This window comes from Strongylocentrotus purpuratus, unplaced genomic scaffold, assembly GCF_000002235.5.
Source record: "Strongylocentrotus purpuratus isolate Spur 01 unplaced genomic scaffold, Spur_5.0 spur5_scaffold_16, whole genome shotgun sequence".
In the NCBI taxonomy this organism is placed as follows: Eukaryota; Metazoa; Echinodermata; class Echinoidea; order Camarodonta; family Strongylocentrotidae; genus Strongylocentrotus; species Strongylocentrotus purpuratus.
In genome coordinates this window covers 24,580,974-24,597,122 of record NW_022145601.1, presented here as the reverse complement: position 1 = coordinate 24,597,122, position 16,149 = coordinate 24,580,974, and the positions used below count along the sequence as shown (strand labels likewise).

General features: G+C 36.3%; 1 protein-coding gene across 1 annotated transcript in view; it reads left to right on the top strand.

Moving 5' to 3' along the window:
• Positions 1–14,831, top strand: part of LOC755569 (sphingomyelin synthase-related protein 1) — a 31,244-nt gene extending 16,413 nt beyond the window's left edge. The window contains exons 2-5 of the mRNA XM_030987108.1: positions 6,584–6,940; positions 9,319–9,436; positions 10,496–10,646; positions 14,228–14,831. Coding sequence (XP_030842968.1) covers positions 6,591–6,940; positions 9,319–9,436; positions 10,496–10,646; positions 14,228–14,526 — 918 coding nt within the window. The 5' untranslated portion in view covers positions 6,584–6,590 and the 3' untranslated portion in view covers positions 14,527–14,831. The remainder of the gene's footprint in view (positions 1–6,583; positions 6,941–9,318; positions 9,437–10,495; positions 10,647–14,227) is intronic.
• The last annotated feature ends 1,318 nt before the right edge of the window (positions 14,832–16,149 follow it).

The following is a 16,149-nucleotide window of genomic DNA, read 5'->3' as shown; positions in this document are numbered from 1 at the left end:
CATTTCTGGCAATGAAAGACTTATTCATAGATAGAAATGTGAAATTTGCGCTTATGTTAAGGCTAGTAAACTGTTATGTATGGTCTGTCCTATTGTATGGAGCTGAAACATGGACAATAAGCAAGGCCATGGAAAATCGAATAACACCTTTTGAAATGTTGATTTACAGAAGAATGATGAAAATCTCTGGGAAACGAATGAAAACCAACAAAGAGATATTGCACAAGGCAGGGCCACAAATTGCACTGATAGGCGAGGATTATTTAAGGAGAGAAAAGTCAAATACGTTGGTCATGTTAAAAGGCACCAAAGCCTCTTGAAGGATGTGTTGGAGGGAAGAGTGTAAGGAAGTAGACCGAGAGGGAAACCCAGAATCAACTGGGAAGAGAATGTCAAAAACTGGAGTGGACTAAAACTGAAAGAGTGCACCAGAATGGCAGAAGATAGGGTGAAATGGGGAGATGTTGCAATCAACCACCGAACCGAGAGAAGATACTAGATAGATAGAAATTTCATAAAATGTGAACAATTCTGCTGATTCGTATTTGTAATATTCGAAATTTTCCCGTAGATTAGTAAATGTCAAATTCTTTCCAAACCCAAAATGCTTGACTCACATGCCTTCAACGCTGCCACTGGACTTATATAAAACGAAAATTCAGGGATTATATTTTGCCCAATGTGTGCGGTGAACTAGTAAGGTACGGTATGAATGAATGCAATCATCCTTATCACAGAGCCGGCTTTCATTATATTCATATTGGCCGCCATTAAATTAACTGTAGTTCTACCACCCCCCCCCCCCCCCAACAAAAGAGGTTTTCAATCATGCAGTTTACGACTAAGCTGGTAAAAATAATCCAGCACCGTGTCTCACTCTTCTGATTGCGAGAACCCTGGTCTTGTATGAAGGATTTAGTGCATAACACTTAGGGAAAAAATATGCAATTTTGTACTATATTGAAAGCGTTTTACAAATGGGTATGCTATGTGTCTGGGTTTGCACTGTAACCTGGTTTTCTTTCCAATAAGGAAATAATTTCAGATTTAATAAATGCTGCGGTTAATGATCAATAGCTGTATTTAGATATTTAGTTCTTCCTCTAAGTTTAGGTTAAAGAGAAGATTGAGTTCTGGGAAGAGGTGAAAAATAATTTGTGAGCGTTATCATTGTATTAATTTATGCAAGTGTGTAAGAACGTCAGATACAAAAAGTTATCTGAAAAGCATGGCTCTCAAATGCATTAATATTGTAAATATGTCATAAAGTATCAAACAAATTGGGACGGATATTTATGACTCATGTACGTGTTGTCCCATATACATCTTTTTGTGTACAGTGCTTGTAACTTTACCAAGACTTGGCCAAATTTCTTATCATGTTGATGATTCCAGAACCTAGCAGTACACACCATTACGTATGCTAGATGATCAACCTTTTCTGATCGATTCCACAACGTTTCGTTCACAATGCAATCGCATGACCAGAACTCAACTTTATCTTTAAACACTTCAATTCTAAAATTTGTTATAATTTCTAATAAGCGGAATTGAATTTGCATTGTCCTTATTACACCTTGTCTAATTTCATCATGAATGTTTCCGAGTGCAAATAGAAACGTCAATATCAGTTTATATATCTACGAATCTCCTGTCATTTCAAAGCTCTAATCATGTAAATTGAGAGATGGCTTTCACGATTGAAAGGTACTTTCAGCTTTTGGAAATACATGTTGAAATGTCATTCTAGAGGAAATGGTGTCATGGTCATATGGGTGGCGACAGTAATATATTAAATTTCTTTGAATTTACCTATCTATGAATCTAGAATTTTTCGTACCGCGGTATGGCGGAAATTATTATTGTAATTGAAAGTTATCCATTTCCTGACTAAACTTTTCTTGTGATCAATAATCATTTTTTTTACTTAAATCTTTCAGGAATATTTATTCTTCCATGCAAAAAGAAGTTGATTTGAAATTTTCCTTTCTAATAAGAAAGACTATCAGGTTTAATAAGTGCTTTGGTAACCAATAGCAGTGTTAAGATATTTAGTTCTTACTCACAGTTATAGATTAGGCGCTTTTAATTCTAAAATTTGTTATAATTACTCTTGAAAAGAGATCCGTTGACATTAACATCGGTCGAGAATATTTAAAGATTATCAGTCATGTTCCTTTCAAAATAATAAGACAGTAATGGAGAACTTTGATTTAAGCTAGATAACCATGATTCTCTCACTTCCAATCGGATTATATATGATATGTATGCAGCGATGGAAATACCCACATGAAAGTTGACTTTAATAGTCGGGTTACTTTATATTTGTATTGTTTGTGTGTTTATTGTATGCAACCCTGCCTTCAGTTTCCCGGACAATCCTTGAAAATTAGAAAAAGATCAATACGTAACACATCCGAGTTACCATTGTTTGTAAATTATATTTTCATTGCTTTATATTCTATTCGATTTTTATGTAATCACGGCCTCGCTGAAAAACAGCTTTTGCTGAATGCGGGCACAATAGTGTATTTGTTTGTAGCCGTGAATAAATACAAAATATACCATACCATACCATACCAGGTACTTCACGAACATGCCTCGAAGTCTACCATGCAGTTGACCTCAAAAGCAACCCAGATAAACTCTATTATGTCCATTAAATTTGAAGGATAATATACATTTTTGGCTGGTCCTATGAACTTGCACAACAATTACCCCCACCCACACACACACTTTATTAACAAAATGCATCTAATTGAAGCTACACCCTGAGTCACCAATGCTACCCAAAGGTGACTTGAAGCCGACTACTTGACCTCACAAGCAAGCCTGGTTGAACAATGACAAATATGTTTATTAGTATAAAAAAATATATATATATATTGAATTGGACTTCTCGATCACCAAAGCAACCGTGGTAAAGAGTGCATAGAACCCACTTTTCTGTTATTTTCATTTTACTGTGGGGTTAATGTTAACTTTTTAACCATTAGCATACTTGATCTTGTAACCTTTTTTCGTTCTCTATACATGCCTCTTTGCTCAGGCCACTAGTACAACACCCCCTGAAATAAAATTCTTGAAAAATCAAATAGAAGTAACAACCTTGGGTTACAAGGTATTACAATTAGGTGACTTGAAGTATAATAATTGACCTCAAAAGCAACTCGGGGTGAACAGCTAGACTGAAACCCATTTTACTATAATTATTTTCATATCCCCCTAAATTCTCTACAATCATCGAATAGGAGTTACACCCCCCGGATAACCAGAAATACTAGGATAGGATTTCTGAAGTCGACCAATTGACATCATAAGCAAGAGAATTATCACGGGAATTAACCCTTTTGTGCTGCCTTTTGCCCCATTCCTTCGTGAAAACCGTCAAATTTCGACGCCGAACCCAAAGTCCACTTTCACGGGGGTATTTCAGTTACTGCACATAATGTACAAGAATGAAAATAATCATGCGAAAGGAAATGAGAATAATGGTTGCGTGCCTTAAATCGAAATTCCCCATTACTGTCCTTCCCCTTTTTTTGTGGTAATGTTGCAAAGGTTGAGACATTGAATAGAATGGAATACATATTATGTATTACATGGCCACTCAGTATTCAAATTTGCATTTCTTTTCTTATTTAAAATCTTTATATATCAATTTAAAATCCAACTACCACATAAGTCTGTGAATATTGATGTGCATCCCATCTTTCTTTTCTCTTCTTTTTTCTGTCTTTTCCCCCTTTTACCAATATTTTGTTCCTCCATATTTGTATGATTATGTATCCTTTGAGGGTAGTCATACTATCAAGCTTTGCTTATTTTGTCAACCCTCCTGTTTGATGTTCTCAATTAGTTACACCCAGCCTTACTTTATTCTACATATATTCTTTTGTCACGTGTAAATTTGCAATATTTGTTTGTTATATATTTGTAAAAATGCAAAAGAAAAAGAAAATCAAACAGAAATAAATAAATCAAATCAAATCAAATCTTTAGATAGCACAGCTCCATCTAGATTATACACGTAGGTCCTAGGCAGTGGCGGATCCAGCCAGCGGGAAGAGGGGGGGGGGGCCAATCCGTGAGAAAATATTAGTTGCGACTCAGCCACCGGTGAATAAGCGGGGGGGGGGGGGGTAGGAGGCACTTTTTTTTGGTCCAATTTTTCAGGAAATATTTTGCGCCGACTCAATCAGCCGGTGAATAAGCGGGGGGGGGGGGGGGGGTTCACCTAATTCGTGAGAATTTTTTTTTTAAATTCTTTTTTTGTTGGCCCGTCAGCACCCCCCCCCCCCCCGTGGATCCGCGCCTGCAGAGGATCCAGACGGCGTCAAGGGGGGGGGGGTAGCCAAATCTTAATACACAATTTAGTGCCGACTCAGCCGGCTGGCGAATAAGCGGGGGGCGGGCGCTTTTGTTTTTTGTTTTATAAAGGTTAACTTTACGTTATTATCCTATTTTTTTATCGTTTTGGGGGGCTAGGGGGGGGGGGGGCGGGCCGGAATAATCGCTACGTGGATCCGCCCCTGGTCCTAGGCAACTTTACATTGTAAACATTTACACGATTTTTTCTTTTTTTAATACGTTGATTTTAATAGAACGCATATATCATATTTTCGTTCGTGCCTAAACTCTTCAACTGACAGAACACAGCACTACCTGACCCTAAAATGATTGTATTAATTATTGGGAACATTTTAGCAACCAATGCCCTTAAATTTGATCAAAAAGTGAGTGAGATGACAAAAGCAAACATCTACTTTCATCAACCCCACCCCTCACATCATGGGTAATATCTCTTTGCTGGTTGAACTAGATATTGCGGCTGCTGGACAAAGGCCTTGCGGAGAGTAAATGATCTCTGCATACAGTTCTGGTACATACGGAACAAATGGCACCGCTACGTATTATACACAGTCCAATGTACAAGGAATGATATACAGGCAAGCCTGCCTTGTGTAATTTAATGTTATGAGGTTGTTTATTTTGTTCCCCATCCCATGAAAGGGGTAATAATTTTCTGTAAAGCACTTAGAGCCACCGTAGATGTATAAAGCGCTATACAGTGTATAAAAAAGAGTATGATGATCATTAATAAGTACTAGTAATATTATCATTATTATTAATTTCATTATCATTAGTAGTAGTATCATTTTTTTTTTTCATTCTTATTTTCAGTTAAGTTCAAACAGAGTTGCCTCTTCATTTTAACTGCCGTCCTGGATGAAAATAACACAAACAATATATACAAACATAATGTATAAAATAATACAAAAAATCATAATATAGAGCACAATGAAAAATATGTACATTTCCAAGTACGCTACATTCGAATTACTTTCCTAAGAAGCAAGGTGGCAGAGATACCGACAGATAGTGTTATAGTTTATTATTACAATGTATGTGCATATTTAAAGGTATTGGATGAAAACAGTTTTCATGTATATTGTCGTTTTTGCCATGTTTACCTTATTAATACAACAATAATTGCCACATGTTGTGTCATATTACTCGTACTAAATAAAAGGACAAACGCACTGTTGATCAATCGTAAAACCCAGACAATATTGATTTGTCATACTGACCCTGAAGAGTGATAGCATAACAGTAGATAAACAGGAAGCGAACCGATGTAATATAATACAAAGGTAAGAGCACATAAAAATCTTAAAAAATTGGTTCAGTTTTTGAGGAAAAATTTCGCAACGACTCAGCCAGCCGCTTAATAAGCGGGGGAGGGGTAAGAGCACATATTTTTCTTTGTGTGTCCAGTTTTTGAGGGGAAATTTCGCAACAACTCAGCCAGCCGCTGAATAATTGGAAAATTACGTCGTCAGATATTTTGTTCAGTGGTTTGGGGAAGAGGGGGGGGGGGGGGGGACACTTTGTTTTTGCCTCCTTTAGCACAACAAAACATTTTGTGTGTGTGTGTGTGTGTACAATCAACAAAAAAATTGAGTGAGGGGTTAACCCACAACCCCCCCCCCCCCCCTCCCCCTGCGTACGCACCTGCCACCATCAGTATGAGAGCAAACAAAGTTAGGTTTTTAAAGCTTATCTGCCATAGTTTACAGGAGGGATTAGAGCGCCCTGCAAGGTCACTGGACAGGTGGTTATCTCATCAACTCAGCTCTCAGTTAACATAAGAAAAAGAGGATGATGGGGGACCAATGGTCACCGATTATGCATTGTTTGTTATATAGAGGGCGCAAGTAGCTACAAGTAGTGCAGTGGGCCTTTAAGAGAAATAGAAAAAACTCACAAGTCCCTATTCTATTTGAGTTCAGTCAAACGCTTCTATGTGTAAACCCAGTGTCGGGTTTAATTTTGGTAGAATATTTTTTATGACATGACGTAAAGAATCCCACAAGTTGTAAATCATTGACCGTTTATTACTGAGATCATATTTGTCCAGTAATAGTTATCTCGTCCTGGGCATTTTATTTATGTCTGTTCTATTTTTAATGCCCGTAAAGAATGATAAAATGTAGGTCTTTAAATAATATTTGTTGTAATATACGTTTGTCATTACATATATGATTAATTTCATTGTTCTTATGTGCTTCGTGTAATGCAGAGCTAGGATGGAGGCCACATCCAACCACAAGCCAACTTCACCCCCAAATGGGATAACGGTCACGATACCAGACTTCAGCCATCTGAATGGACATCAACGCCCCGCCGACAAACCTCTGATCCCGGAATATTGGAAGACACTGTGGAGCTATGGCTATATGAACCTTGTCGTATTTATCATGTGCTACGCTACTGTTATCACTCATCGAGAAGCCCCGGATAGAAGGAAACATCCACCTCTTCCAGATCGATTTATGGACAATCTGCCCAACATTACATGGGGAATAATGGGTTCTGAAGTCTGCATCATGGTTCTCGGTCTTACATTGCTTGTGATGACGATCTTTCATAAACACAGGTAATTTCTCAATCAATACATGAATTTAGTTTCCAGTAGTCCTCAGTAACACCTCTTGTGCATGGCTACTAGCCACAAACGGCCCACGAGACTGACATAGCAATATACGTCCGACTTTAATATCCCTGTTGTATACAACTATTAGGCCGATATCGTCTTTCACACCGACAAGACTGACCCGAGACGAACTACAGACCGAACAAACCATTCCATGAAGTTCACAAGTTAGTTTCATCTAGTCACATTTGGTTAGTAACACAATATGTTGTGTCTACTGGCCTCTAGACCGACGGTCTGCGATACCGACAAATCACATGACCGTGAGGCCGATATGCCCCATCGCACTAGTTTGGCCAGAAGGGATTAGACCTCCCTGCATGGTCACTGACAGGTGGTTATCTCATCAAATAAGCTCTCAATTAACATAAGAAAAGGAGGATCATGGGGGACCAATGGTCACCGATTGGCCTTGTTTGCTATACACAGGGCGCAAGTAGCTATAAGTAGTGCAGTGGGGCTTTAAATTACGTCTGACAACTTTAAGATTCACGTTATCTTTATCTCGTAGAGTGTCGGTCTCATGAGCCTGACGTCTGAGGTCGTGTAGGCTATACTAGTAAACTAGAATGTATCTCCTGTTTCTACGGATCTGCACCATAGGACCATTGGCACAATGGACATCTCATTTAAAATTTCTGTACTGGTCAAATCCAGCGTAACGGACGTGACGTTGGTTCTAAGACCTATGACATTAAGACATATAAGACATTAAGATTTTAATGACATTAAAACCTGTTCTGGGTTATTTAAACTAGTTTTAAACAAAATCAAGAACCCGAAAACATATATTAGTACCTGATTCGGACACATTTAACTACCAAATACCAAGCAAATTTCACAGTATGTCGCTTAAATAATAGTTGTAGAGAAAATGTACTCTTTGTAACCGTAACGGACATGACACCAAATAGAGAAGGATTTGTTTTAAACCCCTGTGAACAGTTTAAACATTCTGAGAGTTTAAATGTCCAAGGAGTCTAATTTACATATCAAGATATGCTTGTACTCATACTCTAAACATAAATATAAGTTGTAACACTATTAGATTACACCTTCCTTGTCACGGCTTTTAAAAAAATAGAGTTTTAAACGGACATGATACTTTTAACATGATCAATAAGCTATGAAAAGATCTTATCAATCTGTGTTCCCTTCTTCACAATTGAGCACCACAAAGTCAAATGTCTTTTTTGTTCGAAAGGTTATGTGACAATGTAATCTTTCTGTTACATCTCTCCCATTCATATCTTATGACTGCCACATAGATAAAGATCACCCTGACCCACTCTCATGTTCCCATTAAATCAATCAAAACAAAATAGGCTGGATTATATCAATCAAAGTATTTTCTATTTCTGTTGAGCCGCGTGGGAACCATCTGTTCGTTATCTGTTATTTTTTTAAATTCATAATCATCACTCAGTGTTTAAAATTGTCACAGAATATGCAATTTCCAGGCTATTTCCTCATTGCAAGCTATGCCATTACGCACATTCAAGCATTTAAGGCTCCACATGTATCGGGGCTCACTCATCAAAACCATTTCATATTCTTATTGTTCCCACAAGCTCAACCAAAAAATGAAGTTCCCCCTGACACTTTTAAGATGAGTCGTGATGAAAGTTGTTCTTTAAATAAGCAGATTATGTTGAATTTTCTTTCGCACATTTGAATTGGCTATTTTTGTAAAAAATCCATCTTTTCTTCATGTCTTTTGGTGATTCTACTGGATGCTAGAGAAACATTACATTTCTGATTTCATTACGTCTAGGTTTACCTTGCGTTTTCTGTTTTCTCTATGTGTTTAATCTTGGTACAGTGTATTACAATTCTAGAAACTCGACTAATCAATATAAATATTATTATTGAACAATTCAGAACATTAAATTGGAGGTACAAAGGTCAAATGGATACGTCACCGGACTGTGGATCACATTGTTTGCACTTCGAGTCCTTCCTAGGCACTAATGTCTTTTGTTAAGACATTAATCACTCTCCTCGTATGATTCGAGTGCTTTGGGGCAGCTGAGCTAAACCCACTACACGGTTATACTAGGGACTTTTAGATTCTGCACGACGGAAACGTGGACTGCCCTTTTAAGACACTGGCAGTGACGTCACATTGCCTTAAAAGGGCAGTCCGCGCGTTCTCGTCGTGCAGAATCTAAAAGTCCCTAATAATAATTCGTAGGCGACTTGAGCATCCCCTTGGATGGATATGTGCGCAATGTAAAATATAGCCATAATTCTTATAAGGAAATATGTTTCAGTTACGATCCTTCTAACCGCTTTTTCATCATTTAATTAAACTTTTACAGGACTATCGTTTTCCGGAGATTTTGCATAATTTTGGCGACTGTGTACATTATGCGGATATCCACGATGTTAAGCACTGCACTACCAGTTCTACCGCCTCCCAATGAATGCACAAAACAGGTGAGATATAATGGCGCATCACGTAGGCTAGCAGTGGCGTAGCCATTCGGGACTTCAGTTTGTTTTTTAGGGGGCAACAGCCAACCCAAATTTACCAAAAGAAACCCTACTCATCTCGTACTAAAATATGTATGATTTACACATACATCCACAATTTTAAAAAAAATTATAGTGGTTGCGTTGATAATCAGGAGTCTCTAGAGATATTCGGTCTCCTTTGGTATTTGTCATCTTAATGGGCAAGATTTCCGACATTTTCTAAATTGTTGACATATTGTCATATAGAAAATGCATTTGTCCTTCAATTGATACTACTTATAGGCCCAAATAATTATTGATGATTTGGCGATTAATCTAGCCAGGTAGGCAACCAAGATTTGTTCTTTGTATAAAGCTGTTGTGACGTAAATCTGTGTCTGATATACTAATTCTAAATTGTAAGGCCTCCCACGAAGGTATCAGTAAGTTCATTTGGGGCCATGACACAAACTAAACATAGGAAATTCAAACTTTTATAAGTGAATAACCCATCCTATCTCATACAATCTTTTCTTTTCTGGTATTTTTGAGGCCCTTTACATGGAAATTTCTAATCATAGAATTTAGTAGACCCTGAATACAAACGTTTCCATTTCTGAATTCAAGAAGATAGATACACACATTTTTAGTTAGCTCGCTACGTATTTTTTTCAGACAAGATTACATTATGAAATATGAAACCATAAAAAGATTTATCTTTTGATTATAATTACTTTAATGTAAACACATAAATCTACACATTTTGTTTCATTCTAAGTTTATGAAACCTCCTGAGGTCAATTTTATATCTACATGTACCCCTTTATAAAACGAAACGTAACATTTTACAACAAGGAAACAATTTATGATATGAAGGAATCAATTAATCAAGACCTAAACAGTATAATTAATCATCTTCTAGTGAAAGAGTACTTGAGTAGTAACGTTGTGACCTCTTTGGTTTTCTTATACTGAATTCTCGACTTGTCCTCCGTTTGTTTATATTTCTATGTCCATTTTCACTTCCCTACCACCATTCAGCCTACAGATACCTACTATGAGCAACTGGCTCTTACCTTTTCCTTGTGGATGAAATCTGGCTCTCGTTTGAGTGGTATTAAAATGTGTGGAGACTACATGTTTAGTGGTCATATAACATCCTTAACCCTGGCAAATCTCATGATTATTGAGTGTAAGTACCTAACTAACCAGGACTCCGTTGCTTAAAACTTACCATTAATGGTAACTTTGTCATCAATGCATGAAATCACCAGGGTAACAGGACTCAACAGCCAATCAAAATCAAGGTTTCCATTGTAGTTACCGTTAATGGCAAAGGTATCATCAATGGTAAGTTTTCTGCGACGGGGCCCTGATGATACAAGTGTTTAATACCATGAATTCCTTCCAATGTCATACCATTTATGTTTTGATTTATGAATGAAAGTACGTAATCAGCTTATCTTATCAATTTTCATTAGAGACCAAGTGAGCACGATGAATAAATGTGATATCAATATTATAGAGTGATTTTGTTTTAAATCAGTTTCAGACAACAGGAAACAAACAATGTCAATATGTATACATTATAACTTTACTATTTTGTTAATACATGTGTATACAGAAAAGGGAAGTAAATAAGTTACTTTGAAATTATTTGAATACATTGACTTCTCGTGTTGGTTGATTTGATTTGATTTGATTTATTGATTTCTGCATTTTTCATACAATGATAATCAGTAACAATATAAACATTTGGTACAAAGTGGTATTTTTTTCAAATCCCAATGAAAAACACAATTTAAACAACAAAATGTTTGGAACGGTTGACATAGCAAATGAGGAAGACATGCAGCGTGCACGCTTGAAGTGCATGCAGCTCTTTATCTGTCATGCCTCAATCGCTGCACACATTTGGACTCATTTGCCAGGAATTATCAACCAACAGCAAATTTTACTTAAAAAAAGTAAGTTAAACATGAAAAGTATAGTTTATTGGTTCCCGTAATTCCGTAAAGGTTATGTTTATTCACCTAGTTGAAATGGGTCACTTTAGGCCCGATCTTTAATTTTTTAGGTTTCGTGGCTGTTGTTTCATTCACTTAATTATTTTGAGATATATACGGAGGATATAAGGCAACATATATACATTACGTTCGTTTGATCAAAATATGCAAATTAAACTAATTTTCTTTCTTTCCTTCTGACGTATCTCGACTTATCCTGGAAATTAATTATCTTACATGAACAAGTACAGGCGATATGAAGTAAGCCGATACGAATACACGGGGTCGTAACATACCAATATAATACATCTTATTCAGAACTATAGAACGAAGAAATTGTGTAGAAAAATACATTAATCTTAAGTTTTCACGTAAAATCATCATTTACAAAGGGGTGTTGTGGTATATGTGGTTCATTTACTTGACTCTCAATCAAAGGGTTCAGGGTTCGAATCAAAGCCAACCACTTACATCCTTTGGCAAGGTAGTAATCCACATATGCCACCCTCCACCCAGGTTTAAACGGGCCTTACCGCTTTGCTACATCTCCACATATTTTGCCGCCATGCAGCTACGACCGGGGTAATAATAGTGGAGCGCAACGGCGTGACGGACATGTACCCTTTTTAAGAAGCCCTCGGCATTATTATTATAAAATGTGATGTCATAAACGAAATTACTTGTAAAAATAAGAAAAATACATAGTCACACAATGTGCATCTATTTAAAGGATGTGAATATGAATTAGTACAAAACAGATAAATTAGTTTCGACCAGTATAGCTTCCTGAATGAGCTGCCAACGGGATTACCCAACCAAGTACCGAGTACATCTAGGACTTTTAAACTAAGGACTGTTTCGTCAACATCCGGATAACGCACTCCTCTCTATATTTTCAGTTTTGTTTTACTCGGTTAAACGGAACTGAAAATAGGATGCACGTACAGACATCACGAGTTATATTATATGGTTTCAGCTTACGCATGTTATACACCTTTCACTTTGCATTTATTGTTGTCCGTATCCGATTACATGAAATAGATACAGAGAGCGTGCGAACATTAGAAAGAAACACAGTATAAAAAAATGAAATTAATAAGGGATGGAAAGTTTTACTATAACACCTGCAGTAGTCGATACATTAAGCAAATCGCACTCCTCCATATTTTTACAGTTTCGTTATACTCGGTTAAACGGAACAGAAACGAGGATATAAGTAAATACATCACGAGTCATACTATAGTATGTTATTGTTATGCTCGGCTTGTGAATGTTATACACATTTCACTTTACATTCATTATTGACCTGATCACATGAAATAGATACAGAGAAAGTGCGGAAATTGGAAAGAAACACAATTCAGAAAACGAATTTAATAAGGAATGGAAAGTTTAACTATAAAACGCGCAGGGATCAATATATTAAGCAAACCAGTTACGGTTAAAAAAAGGTTGTGTTCTAATTTGTTTTAGGTCAGATTAGAAGAACATTATTAGAGATTTACACTGAAAATGAGAGCTCTCAATTCGACCTCATATTCGAAATATGAAATGATACAGTTGGAAAATTTAGGACCAAACATTCATGCCACATATGAGAAGTGCATGTGAGTTTTAGAAAGATTTATTCAATCCTTTATCAATTTGAGGATTTCAAAACCTAACATTACAATGATTCTTATGTAAACTAGCCCTTAATATTATACTTATATTAACAGAGTTTGCAATCTATAACATAGTATACAATATACCCTACTGCGCTTGAATACAATAATTATACTATTTCCCGGCTTTACTCAAGCTAACATGATGAGGTGCTCAATTATAATTATAATAAGTTTATTGTTACAAACAGGTTTAGCTCACCTGGGAAGCGAGTGACAATGTGCATTAATGTCTCGTTATATAGGACGTCATTATTGTGAAAGGGATTCGAACCACGTACCTTATGACCTATAGTCTGACTTTAATATCTTTTACATAACATCTTAGTAGATTTTAGCCATTTGATTGGAGGATTGTTGGTCGCATGATATTCAATAACTTATTGAACGACTAGGCTACGTCATTGAGCGTGCATTTTTGGTTATACGCGACCCGTATCGTTTGCCGTAGTTTTGACGTTGCACTACAGCACAACCTTTGACAAGGACATTCACAAGCGGTCATCATGGCAGCCGGTATGAACAACAAAATTTTGCTGCTAAACAACAATGTTATGTAAAACAAATAATGAATGTTTTTTCATTCTTACAATAGTTTGAATATTTTCATTCATTTAAAGATTAACGTTAATCTTTCAACTCAGGACAATATTCGCATCATTGAACTCATAAACATTCATTATTTGTATACTACACCGCGACATCGCCTCGTTGAGATATGACGCGGTAAACCGCGATTTTTCTTTTTTTAAATTAATTAATTAATTTATTTTATTTTTATTTTTTTATTTTATTTATTTATTTATTTATTTATTTTATTTATTTATTTAATTTTTTTTTTTTTTTTTTGGGGGGGGGGGGGGGTAAATGATGACGTATATAATTGTAAGGGACATGTATATTATTATTATTATTTCAAAGAGCTCAGTGAATACGCTGGAAAGAACGTTTGTTTTTGCGCGCAGTTTTTTTTTTACGTCATTTAAAGAGAAAAACGCAGTTTACCGCTCTAGGAAGTGTTAACGCAGTAAAGATGTAGGCCCATATAGCTTTTAGTAAATAATAACTCTTATCAATGTTGTTTTGTCTTCTATTTTCTGCAGATTCACCAAGCAATTTTTACGTCTTACGTTACTTTTCGATCAGTCTCAACGTTGTAGGCTCTTACATCTTAATCGTCGGTAGGGGACATTACACGGTCGACGTCATCATCGCTATCCTTCTCGTTTTCATAGTCTTTCATTTTTATCACACGCTCACTAGCCTTTACGTCTTCACAAAGAGCAGCGATAAGCTACGCTGGTTCCCGTTCTTCTGGTATTTTGAGCGCAACGTGTGTTGCGCCGTGCCGAACGAGTTCGAAGTCCCTCGTCTTTCACATATCTTTTCAGGGAAAATATAGAAAATCTACTGTTATAGTTATGAAATATATAGCTGAAATGTCTGTTTTCATTATTTGTTTTTGAGTGCCTTGAGGTTTCTGTTCACATTGTTCTCATATTTGAGTTGTGAGGGTTGTCTTATACGAACAATAATTACGTATGGCTCCATGAGTGTATTTTTGTTGGCGATATGATCAGAAGCAATGGCTGATGACAGATTCTGGAAACGAGGCTCTTTAAAGAGAAGGTTGAGTTCTGGGAAGAGGTGAAAAATAATTGTGAGCATTATCATTCTTATTATATGCAAGTGTGGAAGAACATCAGATAAGACATGTTCCCTGAAAAGCATGGCTCTTCAAATGCCTTCGTATTCTAAATATGCCATGTAACATCGTAAAAATCCAGGTAGGATTTTTTTACCCATGTGTTCGTGTAGTCCCATATACATCTTTCTGTGTACAGTGTTTGTAACTTTACCAAGACTTGGCCAAATTTCTTATCATTTTGATGATTCCAGAACCTTGCAATACACACAAATTCTTATATGCTAGATGATAAACCTTTTCTGGTCGATTCCACACCGTTTCTTTCACAATGCAATTGCATGTCCAGAACTCAACTTCATCTTTAATAGAAGAAAGCACAATACTGGAAGTTACCTAAAAAATACCGGGGTGGACAGCTTGCCGACGCCGCCATCTTCCTTCCCCATCTCTGTTTATTTGAAGTCAGTAGATTTTACTTTCACTAAACAAAGTGTGATTTCACTGATTTGCCTCATCAAATAGATTCATGCGTTTATAAAGGGACTTGGTAACATAGTTCAGATGAGTGAAATGGTGCTAAGGTAGTGACTTCAATGCTAGATGTACAAGTAAAGATAATCTGGAAGTTTTAGTGAAAACAGACCATTATTAATGATACAAATTAAGAAAAACTAATCTGATCGATACCTTAACCCTCCCAATTATGTTATTACAATTTAATTATATTTGAGGTGAATTTAAATTGTCACAAAGCAATGACTTGCCTCTATATACCATTCCAGACATCTAAGTGATGATAGATTTTTAAAAGCCTGTATTATGTCTTGTTTTCATGGAAAAACGTTTGGGGAAATTCGAAAATTCGAACTGTTTGAGGGTGTTGTACTGTGACGCCTTCAAATCTTTGTGGTTTGAGAATTTTTCAGAATTTCTTGCATGATAGAGGATAAGTATAGTATAAGGAATATAATAAGTAACATTTCATACAAATATGCTGCAGTTTTTTCATCAACCTTCAACAATGTTACCGGGTCACTTTAAGATAAGAATAATTAATGTCGAGAGAACTCTATTCCATTCGATTTAGTCAATCTAAAGATACATACCTGATTTGGTGAAATTTTACTTCATCAATGATTTGAATAAAATCCATTGAGAGTCTGTCACAATGTTCTCATCAGATCTAGGTTACCTGAACAAATTGAGACAATTCATGAACTTGATCAAATTCGGTTACACGGTCGTCTTTTTAGCGTGTCTTTGTTAACGTTGTGTTGTCTAGACGTTTAAAATCATAGCGTATTCGTACGATTTTTGTTTAGTGTCATGACATGTTTTATTCTCCAAACAAAAGGAATAAAAATCAAAACAAAGTAA